General features: G+C 42.9%; 1 protein-coding gene across 5 annotated transcripts in view; it reads left to right on the top strand.

Moving 5' to 3' along the window:
* Positions 1–960: 960 nt before the first annotated feature.
* Positions 961–12,340, top strand: part of FAN1 (FANCD2 and FANCI associated nuclease 1) — a 43,246-nt gene continuing 31,866 nt past the window's right edge. Inside the window, exons 1-5 of one of the 5 annotated variants that reach the window (XM_049852826.1) lie at positions 961–978; positions 1,586–2,951; positions 5,534–5,674; positions 7,941–8,142; positions 10,793–11,026. In XM_049852826.1, the coding sequence (XP_049708783.1) occupies positions 1,730–2,951; positions 5,534–5,674; positions 7,941–8,142; positions 10,793–11,026 (1,799 nt within the window). In that variant the 5' untranslated portion in view covers positions 961–978; positions 1,586–1,729. The other 4 variants (XM_049852825.1, XM_049852824.1, XM_049852827.1 and 1 more) reach the window with 4 other exon arrangements.

Below are 12,340 nucleotides of genomic sequence, written 5' to 3' on the forward strand. Positions count from 1 at the left end.
GTTGAACTCTGGATCTTTTCCCTCTATTCTTCCAGTTGCTAGGCTGAAAACCTAAGAGTCACCCTTGACTTTTCTTCTCTCACACTTTACATCCTTTACCCTGAGGAAATCCTCTTGGCTCTACCTTCAAAATAAATCCAGAGTCTCTTTCTTATCAACTGCAATTCTAGTACCCTGACCCAAGCCACCATATTTTTTCCTTGAATTACTGAATGAGCCTTGTTTTCTCTGCTTCCACGCTTGCCCACTCTCCCTCAACTTTTAATATAACAAACAGAATAGTCTTTTTCTAGCATGCACCCAAAAATCTTCCAGTGCCTCCCCATTCCACCCATCTCACTCAAAGTAAATGCTAAAATCTATTCAATGACCTGCAAGGGCAGCAAACTACAGCTGGAGCTAACCATAGCAAACTGTAGCTGGAGGGCAAATCAGGCCTGTTGTCTGTTATTGTAAATAAAGTTTTAATGGAACACAGCCACACTCATTTTTACATATTGCCTGTGGCAGCTTTAGCATTTTAACAGCGGAGTTGAGTAGCTGCAACAGTGACTACGTGACCTGCAAAGCCTAAATACGCACTAACCGGACCTTTACAGAGAGAAAGTTTGTTAATCCCTGCTTTTCATTATCTGGGCCTCTGTTACCTCTGATTTCACAATTTACTTGTTTTTTCGTTTCTTCTCTCTCCCTCCACCAGAATCTATCTTTCATAAACTCAGGGGTCCCTTCCCCCTTATCCCCCCACCCCGTTTTCCATTGTGTTCACTGCCGTATCTTCTGTATCCCGAACATCTCTCGGCACGAGGTAGGCGCCTCTCCTCGAGGACTCAGGTAGCCTTAGCCACACAAGATGGAAACTTTTTACCTGACGGGGAAGGGAGATCGATCGCTCGAGCCTCCACTCGCCGAGCCTGTGGCGAACCGAGACGCGGGGATCGGCTGGGAATGCCTGGGAGCGCGGGCGCGCTGAGCCAGGTAGGAGGAGCGGGCGGCCGGGCCGGGCTCGCGGGCGGCGCTGGGAGGGCGGCGCGGGCTCCGGCGTGCGGCCCGGGCTCGGCCTGGCGGCCGCAGGTGCGCTCCCGGCAGGAAGTAGCCCCGCAGGCACGTGGCGGCCGGGAGGGGGAGGTGCCCAGCGCTGTTCTGGGCGCCGTGGCGGGGGCCCGAGTGGCGGCCGCGAAGCGTGTGCAGAGCTGCCCGTGGCTTCGGGCGTTTCCTCGGTGCGAGCCTGTGAGGCCGGAATGGCCCCCGGGGTGGTGCGGAGGCATCGTTGTCCCTCCCGGGGAAACAATCGTAGTTTTACGAAAGGATCTGGAATAGTCAGATTTTTCCTGTTTGGAACCGGTAATGTTGAACCTTAGAGAGGTGATGGCGGTCACCCCTAAGATGCCCCCCGGCCTCCTGGGAGCAGCACGCTACGGTCGTGTGAGGAGCCGGGAGCAGAGCCGTGCTCTTCTCTCCCAGGCTCGCCGTAGTTTCCCCGTCCCGGGAGATACCGGTATTTCATGTTTTAGAGCTTGCTTTTCTCTTTCTGTTGTTGAATTCACAAAAATGATTTTTAATTCACATGTGTTTTATGTTGTAGAAAGAAGAAATTGTCGAACAATAATATGAAGTCAAATAGAACTCCACTTTCTGTCAGTTCAGGTCCAGAAAGTCCAAGTAAACCGTTGCCGTCTTTCACCTGAAGTATCCTTTGTTTCATTATGCAGAAGACCCAGTTTTTCTAATGCTCATAATGTCAGAAGGGAAATCTGACGGAAAAAGACCTCGTAGAAGTTTATCAGTCAGCAAAACTAAAAATAAAGGATCCAATTCTATTATTTCATGTTTTAACAATGTACCACCTGCTAAACTTGCCTGCCCCATTTGTAGTAAAATGATACCAAGATACGACTTAAACCAGCATCTTGATGAAATGTGTGCTAACAAGGATGATGCCATTCAGATTAATCCGGTTCATGCTGGCTTACCCCCAAAGAATTCAGCACCCCTAAAGAGGAGTTTAAGCCCTGGCCAAAGTGATTCAGCAGGAAAGAGCATAAAACAGCAGACCAGTTCCTATTTTAAAAGTAATGATGATTTTGTGTGTAGAAATCAAGATGAGCTGAGAAACCGTAATGTGAAAGTCATTCCTTTGGGAACCCTGTCATCCAAATTATCTAGAAGGTACAGAAAGGCTAAAAAAGCAGTGGAGAAGAATGAGGAGTGTGAGACTCACAGAGCTACAGATTCACAGAATTCTTTGCCCACAGTGGTGAAGAGCCTGGTTGACAACTCTTCAGAGATTGAGGACACGGATCAAATTTTGGAGAACTCATCTCAAAAGGAAAACATTTTTGTGTGTGATTCTCTTCAAGAAGAGAGTGCTCCTGAACATACTGAAGGAGGCAGTAAGATAATGGAAGCCGACAGCCAGATGGCTACGCAAGAATGTGGGGAGTCAGCCCTCACCTCTGGCTTCTCAGATAATGCTCTTGTATTCTCTTCACCAGATTTAACTCTTGGGAATGAATTAAAGTCTACTTCACAAGACAGCCTTGAAGAGCAGGAGAGTATCAAAGGACTAGATGGTCAAGGTGATGAAAAATGTGAGGTAGGAAGTTGTAAAGAAGTAAAAATGACTGTTGCTACAGAAACAAAAACACAGTTATCAGATTCGGAAGGAAACTCTCTGAGCTCTGCAAGTGATGCTTCGAAGGGAAGTAAGATCCAGGCAGTTCCTCTGGACGGTGACAGTGGCTTACAGGATGACGCCATTCACAGCGTTGCTTTGGAGCAGGAGCCAGCCCGTGATGTTCCTGGTACAACAACTCCAGCACCATCGAGTCATCCGTATTACCTTCGGAGTTTCCTGGTGGTACTGAAAGCTGTACTTGAGAATGAAGATGATTTGATGCTCTTTGATGAACATGAGAAGGGAATTGTAGCTAAATTTTATCAGTTATCAGGTATCTTAAGCCTATTTGCTTTGGAGTTTTTGTTTCCCATTTACTGTCCTGATTTGGACAGTGATGTGATGGGCAGTCATCGAGTGACCAGGAGGAGTCACTGGTTTGTGAGTACACTGTAGTTAATGGGAATCAGAACCCACGGCAAGGTTTGTCTCTCTAAGGATGTGTGTGCCAGCTAGACAAGACTTTGTGCTGGAGGCATTTACTCCTGTAGTGTAGTGCTCGACAAGCAATACTTTGGTTATAATGGGAACAGTGGTTTTTCGATTATACTTATATTTGATGGATATAAAACAACCTCATCCAGATTAAAAAAATGCGGTACGATTTAGAAAAGCGTTCTTTCTATTTGTGCATGTAATCAGACTGATTGTGAGGTGGTTTTGTCTTTTTCTCACCATTTCCTCAAAAAAAAAAAAAAGATTTTTTTTTACAGGAAAAAATGACCTGAAACTTGTGACATGTACATATGTATCTATCTATCTGTGTATATGTACCTCAACAACACGTTAGATTCTTGGACTCTGCCTTTTAAAAGCAGGGTGCGGAGGAAATGGAAAGTTTCAAGTTAAGTTGATACGTTTAAAAATAGTCTGTGCCACCATTCCTTGGCTGCCAGTGGTGCAGGTTTGGAGCAGAAACCTCTCCATGTGGTGCCATGCAACTAATCCAGTGGGTCACGGTGGCTGCGTGGAAACGAGTCCCTTCAGGGGGAAGGGAAAGCTTACTTGTGGGCCGCGCTGCCCTCTAGTAATATGTAACCATGTCTGACACCTCAGTAGATTAAAAAAGAAAGTCTGGAACGTTACTACTCGTATTTGAGATAAGTATTGTTATTTTAAAATTCACACCGTGGAACGATTATAGCATTCCTTGTCTTTTAAACGTAGGAAAAGTACTTCTCTGGGCAGTTACATAAGGTATCCATGCTGTTTCCTTCTCTGCTTGTGAGGTTCGCACCAGGGGGCGAACGTGAGATATCACGTTGACTCCTCCACCCAGAGCAGCCATGGGTCTAGGTTGGGTACTGACTGCATTAAACTGTGTGTTTGAGTGGTTGGTGGCTCCAGGCTTCAGTACCATTGAGAAACAGGAACAGTTTTCCTAGCACGAGTTCCACATGTTCTTACTTACCGCGTTCCGAGGAAAATCGTTTACAATACATCTCTCTGTGAAAACAACTACTAACTGATTTTGCCTCTTTAAAGAAAAAAAACAAAATCAATGTTAAAATTTTAAAACATACAATTATGCCATTTTAGAGTTGGAAAAATTTAAATGTAATCCATTGAAGGGAAACTGAGCCTGGAGAGGTTGATTTAGTAGTTCCACCAAGATCACTGAGCTAGAGAGAGAGCTGCCCTTATCAGTGTCAGATTTTTTTTTTTTTCTATTGTGCTTTAGGTGAAAGTTTATATAGCTCAAGTTAATTTCCCATACAAAAATTTATACACATCTTGTTATGTGACCCTCGTTGCAATCCCTATAATATGACAGCACACTCCCCCTTTCCACCCTGGGTTTTCTGTGTCCATTCAACTAGCTCCTGTCCCTTTCTGCCTTCTCATCCTGCCTCCAGACAGGAGCTGCCCGATTAGTCTTATGTATCTATTTGAACTAAGAAGCACACTCTTCAAGAGTATTATTTTATGTTTTATAGTCCAGTGTAATCTTTGTCTGAAGAGTTGGCTTTGGGAATAGTTTTAGTTCTGGGTTAACAGACAGTCTGGGGGCCATGTCATCTGGGGTTCCTCTAGTCTCAGTCAGACCGTTAAGTCTGGTCTTTCTATGTGAATTTGAGTTCTGCACCCCACTTTTCTCCTGCTCCATCAGGGACTCTTTTGTTCCCTGTCAGAGTGGTCATGGTGGTAGTCGGGCACCATCTAGTTCTTCTCGTTTCAGGCTGGTGGAGTCTCTGGTTTATGTGGACCTTTTGTCTCTTGGGGTAGTAATTTCCTTGTGTAGACAGGGTTTTGATAATTTCTTTTGGATTTGTTTCTTATCAACCAAAAATATAATAATGCATATTAAACTAAAAGCAGAGAGCAAAATAACTAGAATTCTGTGGAGGGCTCCTCTGAAGGAGGGGAAATACTGGTGACAAGAAAGTGGAGAAGTTGGTTTTTAGAAGTTCTGAAATAAGCAGTACTCAAGACCAACATTTGAATTTTTTAATGGCTTATAACACATCGAATATCTTGTTTAATCTTTCTATCAACTTGGGGGGATGGTGTTATCGCCCCCCGCACCCCATCATTTTTAACAGAGGAGACTCTGTAAGGGTTAGTGACCTGCATACAACTCAGAAGCAGCAGAGCTGGCCCAGAGCTTCCCATTCTGCATGCCGGTCCTATGCTGTAGTGATGGTACAAGGGGCAAGGGAACATCCGTACAGGGAGTTCTGTTTGAAATAAATTCCATCTTCCAAAGGAGGAAAAGGATTTTCTTAGAAGATCAGTTTAGTAAGCATATATATATTTCTGGTAGAGTATATTTCATTCACTTTGGTTTTAACAAAGGTATTTGTATATTGTGCTTGAGAAGAAAGTTAATATTTTTCACCGATTTCTTTATTGCAGCTAGCAGTCAGAAGTTATATGTACGACTTTTTCAACGTAAATTAAACTGGATTAAAATGAACAAATTAGAATATGAAGAGATTGCCCCAGATTTAAGGCCTGTGATTGAAGAACTGAAGGAAGCAGGCTTTCTACAGACAGGTACGGTTAGTAGAAGGAAACGTGAAATGAAAATGCTATGTGAAGAATTAAGTTTCTGCAGAATGATGGTAATATTTGTATGGTCCCATTTCCTGGTGGGTGCCTAGTGAATAATTAATTGTTTTTCTATTTTTAACTGATAGTTTTTAGGATAACAAATTTTTCGTGTGATGCTAAGAACATTCTCAGCCTGAGTGAAGAATACTAGAGTAATGGAAAGATTTTCTGCTGTTACTTTCTTGAGTGTCACAGATTTAGGGTGTTAAAGTTACCTCGGGATATACATGTGGACGTGTGCCACAGAAGAAAATTAGTGTTTTTCACTGTTTTTCTTGACTTCATTGCAGCTAGTGGTCAGAAGTCACGTGTAAGACTTTTTAAGTCATCCTTTCTCAGTCTCTCAGTCTCTTCTTCCAGCAAGAACTTGAATCCCTTTCAGTTTCCTCTATGAAAGAATGGAGCCCTGGCGGCGCAGTGGTTAAGAGTTTGGCTGCTAATCAAAAGTTTGGCAGTTCGAATTTACCATCTGCTCCTTGGAAACCTTATGGGGCAGTTCTGCTCTGTCCTATAGGGTCGCTATGAGTTGGAATCGACTCGATGGCAATGAGTTTGGGTTTTTTGGTTCTAGGATAGGATAAAGCTCGTTTATTTGAAGTTAATATCACCTCTAAAAACTTTACCCCTCCATGCAGACACTGACAGATTTTATGGTTTATGAGGTGATTGCTTTAAGAACTGTTCAGTTGATTTGCGTGTGTATTAACACTAAAGGAGAGTTTATCTTATTCTCCAAGCCCAACCTTGGTTGTTTTTCAGTGGCATTTGTCGAGTACTTACCTGTGTATCGAGTGCAGTAGTGTACTGGAAGCTCGTTAGATATAAGGAAAATGGAAGATGTGAGCCTTGGGTTCAAGGTGCTGACATTTAGACAGAAATAAGCAGGTCAAGCAGACGGTGTCTATGGGGCACAGTTTGTTGTGGGCAGTATTAAGTAAAGGTGAAGTCAGGGTGACTGTGATCAGCTGCTCAGGGTGGAGATGGAAGGGCTGGGGGACAGGCATGGGGGCTGGTGAAGGAGCATGGATGTGATGGCTTAGGTAAGTGCTGCCCTGGCTGCTTCTCAGGCTTTGTCTCTCCTGTCCCGCTTGCTCACTCTGCTGCAGCCCCACTGGCCCGTAGTGCTCTTCACATGCTGAGCACGTCGCATTTCAGAGGATTTGTGCTTGCTGTCCCCTCTACGTGGAACAGGCTTCCACACAGCTGACCCCACATTCCATTCGAATCTCTCCTCCATGTCACCTCATCAGAGAGTTGTCTGACCACCCTGTACATCGTAGAGCCAGCCTCCCTGCCACGTCCAGTTTGCCTTACCCATTTTTGTTCATAGCCGTGATCACCACCTGACAGACTTAGGTACTTTTTTATTATGCTAGAATGTAAGCTGCTTGTGGGCAAGGACTTTATTTTGTTGATTATAGTGTGCCCAGGACCTTAGAACATTATCTGGTACATAGTATACACTCTGTAAATATATGTGGAATGAAGGACATTTCCCTAAACTGTGAATGCCTTGAAGAAAAAGACCAGCCAGGTCTGATTCACTGCAGACTTGGGGCCTAGCGTGGTGTCTGGGTCACTTAATAGTCACTTATGTTGGATGAATAAACCTGTGCACGGGCCCAGAGGGGAAGGACCCCAGCCTGCTGCACTTGAGTAGGGAGGAGACCTGGGAGAGAAGAGGGCTGATGATGAGTGTACTCTGACCTGTCCAGAGAGGTCTGGTTGGAGGTTTTGTAATTAGAAAGAAGCCAGTTGCTGTCCAGTTGATTTTTGACTCATGGTGACTCCCAATGTGTCAGAATAGAAGAGTGTGCCATATGGCTGATTTTTTGGAAGTAGATCCCCAGACCTTTCTTCCAAAGTGCCTCTGGGTAGACTTGAACCTCCAACCTTTTGGTTAGCAGCCAAGAGAATGTTACTCACTTACACACAGGAATGCCAGTGTATATTCCAGCGAGCTTGTTAAAGGAGGGTGCCCAAACCACACATTTTTCCCATTACTTTTTAGTGAGAAATTGTTACTTTATGACTTTCAAGAGTGAATTGTTTTACATATTCTTTTGTAAATAGTTTGGCAAACTCATTAAAATTTCTACAGTAGAATTTCATTTTATTTGCATCTAAGTTTCCTTCTTTGTAAATTAAGCTAGAATGTAATAGAAGTCTTAAAACTATTTTTAACTACTTTCTTTTTTAACCATTTCAGAATCTGAGTTGCAAGAACTCTCTGAAGTGCTTGAGCTACTTTCTGCCCCCGAGCTGAAAGCCCTGGCCAAGATCTTCCACTTGGTGAACCCCAGCGGGCAGAAGCAGCAGTTGGTGGACTCCTTTCTCAAACTGGCCAAGCAGCGTTCAGTCTTCACTTGGGGCAAGAATCAGCCTGCAATTGGAGCAGTGATTTTAAAAAGGTTTTATTGACTGTTACTACAGTAACCAAAACCCCAAACCAAACCCACTGCTGTGGAGTTGATTCCAACTCATAGCGACCCTATAGGACAGAGCAGAGCTGCCCCATAGGGTTTCCTAGGCTGTAATCTTTATGGAAAAATACCACCCATCTTTCTCCCTTGGAGCGGCTGGTGGATTCGAACAGCCAGCCTTTTAGTTAGTAGCTGAATGCTTTAACCACTGTGCAACTGGGCACCTTCATTACAGTGAAAACATTTAAAATCTTAATAGCATGTGTGCTTATTGTGATAGATTGTATACTTTTTTGGCCTGGAGTCTTAATTACAGTAGCCTGAATTCTTGGTTTATTATTGAGAAGTCTTACTTTAGTACAGTACCAATTTCTAAGACCAAAAAAAAAAATAGGCAGTAGCAGAGGCAGTAGGCCTTTGGTAAATTCTGGTATATTATTATTTAAGAAAAATACAATTTTAACTATTATTTTTACAGGATTTTAGTATTCAGTCACTTTTATTTTAGCAAGCTTTTTATTAAAGTATAGACAAGTGTAATCTTTCAGTTTTTCTTGGATTAAGACATAAAAAATTAACAGAAACTATGGGTGGCTTCATTTATACTTGAGTCCTCAAACTGTTTCAGTTTGGGGGAGATTATATAACAACTTTTAGAATTTTTTATTTTTCCTGCCTTTGTTATCAATAAAATAAAACTGTATCAACTTCAATGTGGAAATCCACTCTTTGGGAATAGCTAAAGATGAAATGATGCTTTTCACACTTTTGAAAAATAATGTCAGTGTTATTTGTTTTATATACATATATATGTAACTTGGAGCTGTCATTGGATATCCAGAACTCAACTGAGTACATTCTTGTTGGGAAGATAGTATAAGTAATAATCTTTAATAGACCATAGATATAATTAAGCTTACATTATTAAGAAAAATTTTAGTACTAACCTTTCCAAAAAGGTTATAGTATAGCTTAAAAATTAAAAATTAATAAATTGCATATTTATAGTTAATTGACTTTAGAAGTATAAAATCTCTTCTCTGTGGCCTGTTAAATGCCTTTTAAGCCCATTCTTTATCTAGTTCTATTTCCTGATATTAACCTTGAGTGTAGCATCTTTATAGGTAAATCAGTGTTGAAGTCAGTAGCCTCCCTCACGATGGGCACTTAGCATATGGACCTATGTAAGAAAAGAAAAAAGATTAATGTTTTTATCACTGAATTCGGACTTGTAGGAAAGTAAAATTTTAAGGCTATTTAGTTGTACATAAAATTGTTGTCTTTTAAGATTGTACTTTACTTAATTTCTTCATTTTATTGTAGGCCCCAGAAATGGAATTTCAGAGTCTGTAACAGTCCCACATCAGGGCAGTTCCTGGTTTGTCTACCCTGCCGTTATTATAAGGAAACAGAAAAAGTCATATTATTTATATATTCTTAATCCTAGTAGATAGTCACTGCTCAGTTTTCCATGGTTAATTCTTCATTCTGCCACCTGGAGGCTTGATCCACTAGGGGCGTCCCCTGGAAATGGGTGAAGCGGGCACTTTTTGGGCCGTCCTTCAGCTCAGTGGTTCTCCGCTAAATGGGAGCGCAACAGGAATCCTCACCCCTGCCTCTCTCTCTTGTCTTTGATGGTGGCAGTAATCTCTGCCACCCCAGGGGTGTGGTACTGCTTTTGGTTTAATAGGTGCTGGGATGGGTGGGTGTGGGGACTCCATTAGGCCACTGGTTCTCAACCAGGGGTGATTTTGCCCCCCGGAGGCATCTGGCAATGTCTGCAGACGTTTTTGTTGTCATAACTGGGGGGAGTGGGGCGTGCTACTGCCATCTAGTGGGTAGTGGTCAGGGCTGCTGCTAAATGTCCCACAGAACACAGGACAGGTCCTACCACAGAGAATGATCTGGCCTCAAATGTCAGTAGTGCCAAGGAGGAGAAATTCCACTGTAGATGGCACCTAAGTTGCTGGAGTCCAGAGGGCCCACATGGCTCTGGATTTAATCCAGACCTCCAGCCCCACCTGGCAGGCACCCAGAGTTGAACTGAATACCTCCAAGGTCACTGTGGAGTGGATACTTGCCTGGGCTGCTTTGCACATCAGAGAGTAGCAACAGACCTCGGTGTAGATTTGTACTACTTCCTGTGTACAAAATGCCACACCTTATCAAGAGCCTTTGATAAGGACATTTAAATAAATACCTGTTATTAAATCTAAATAAGGACTCAAATCAAGAATTGATAATTGCTAATGCTGCACAGATGATACTTTAATGACACTTTTCCTGATATTTTAAACATTCACAACCAAGGTAAATCCTGTACTCCTCTATGGGAGGGGAAGGAAATACTTTTATCGAGCCAAACCATCTGTGAAGTTGTTGGGAGACATTACTTCATTTACACTTTACTGTGCACCTCGATGGGACTGAGCCCCAGAGAGGTTAAGTAATACTCCAGGGTCACACAGCTGGAAGCGGTAGATGTAGAATTCCAACTCTGAAAAGACTACTACACTCTGCTGCCTCAGGCTTAGAATAAGGAGTGCCATCTATATTTGTTTTAGCTGAAAATAGTTCGGGAAATCTGATATCTAAATGCCTACAAAAGAAAGGTGTTTCTATATTGTACATTTTTCAGAGCTAAAGACTTGGCCGGCCAGTCCCTGAGAGTCTGTAAAGGCCCCAGGGCTGTGTTTTCCCGCATCTTGCTGCTGTTTTCGTTGACGGACTCGATGGAAGATGAAGAAGCTGCATGTGGTGGACAGGGACAGCTTTCTACTGTACTGCTAGTCAACCTCGGCCGGATGGAGTTTCCTAGTTACACCGTCAGTCGGAAAACCAGAATCTTCCAAGATAGAGAAGATCTCATCAGGTAGGATCACATTAGCCCACTCTCACATCTCGGTGTGTGCTTTAATGAATGTTAAAGTTTTTATTTATATTTTGCCAACTGCAGTAGAAACGTAAGTCCGCAGCCAGAACAGTATTTAAATTGTTTTTGTTCTTCATCTTTTTTGCCTCACTTATATACATTTTTAAGAATATAAGGAGAACGTAGAAATGTGTTTAGATTAAGATGGACAAAACAAAAGAGTTTTGAGTGAGTACAACCAAAATTTTCTCTGGCTTATGTTCCCGAATAGCTTTGGTAGGGAGCATTTTTCTTAGATATTTTTTTAGTTTGTTTTTGGTGAAGGTATACACAGCAGTTTAGGTTCCTATTCAATAATTTCTACACAAATTGTTCAGTGATGTTGGTTACAGAATCTTCACAATGTGTGAATATTCTCATTTCTGTTCTTGTTATTCCATTTCTATTAATGTAGTTTCCCTGACCCCTTACATTTTCATCTTAGTTTTAAAGTAATGGTTGATTCTTTGGTCTTATATAGGTGATTTTTTAAAGGAGCACAGTACTTCAGTAATATTCATTATTTTGAGAGCCAGTCTGTTACTTACCTACAAGGTGACCTCAGGGGTGAGTTTTGATTCAAGGTTTGAAGAGTATCTCAGGGCAGTATCTTGGGGAGTCCTCCAGCTCAACCAGTCCAGTAAGTCTGTTTTTATTTTTTATTTGTCTCCCATTCTATCAGGGTCCGTCTACTGTGGGCCCGTTTAGAATGGTCGGTAGTAGTAGCCAGATACCATCCAGTTTGGGTCTCAGGTAAATGAGTTCATGGTTTGTGTAGGCTGTTTGTCCTGTAGACGAGTTTCTTCTTCGAGTCTTTGCTTTCCTTCTTTTTACACGGAGTAGACAAGACAGTGAGTTAGTCCAAGGCTTCAGAAAATGATGGGAAGCAACCAGCCTGGGTCTAGGATGCCGGCAGGTCCCTACAAGGAGGAAGCGTGAGCATCCGATGAATGGACACTTTGAAGGAGGAAGAGGAATGATTTGGGAGCAACAGTAGGAAGAAAGGAGGACTCTGTATATCTTTCAGCCCTGAGCGGGGAGGGCTGTGAGAAGAGCCGTCCTCCACCCGAGAGGAGCCTTTCTTCCAGGTTAGGGGAAGCTTCCTCAGCCAGGTTTCAGGAAAGGCAGGAGATAAAGCAAGCATGAGGATGTGGAGGAGAATGCTGCCCCCTGGTGGCAGCTCAGGCAGCACGGGGGAAGGTTCGGGAAGCAGGGTGGGTTTGGGTCGGTTGAAGGATGAGTACTGCCAACACTGAGTCCACATGATGATGAGGG

Source organism: Elephas maximus, chromosome 13, assembly GCF_024166365.1.
Source record: "Elephas maximus indicus isolate mEleMax1 chromosome 13, mEleMax1 primary haplotype, whole genome shotgun sequence".
NCBI lineage: Eukaryota > Metazoa > Chordata > Mammalia > Proboscidea > Elephantidae > Elephas > Elephas maximus.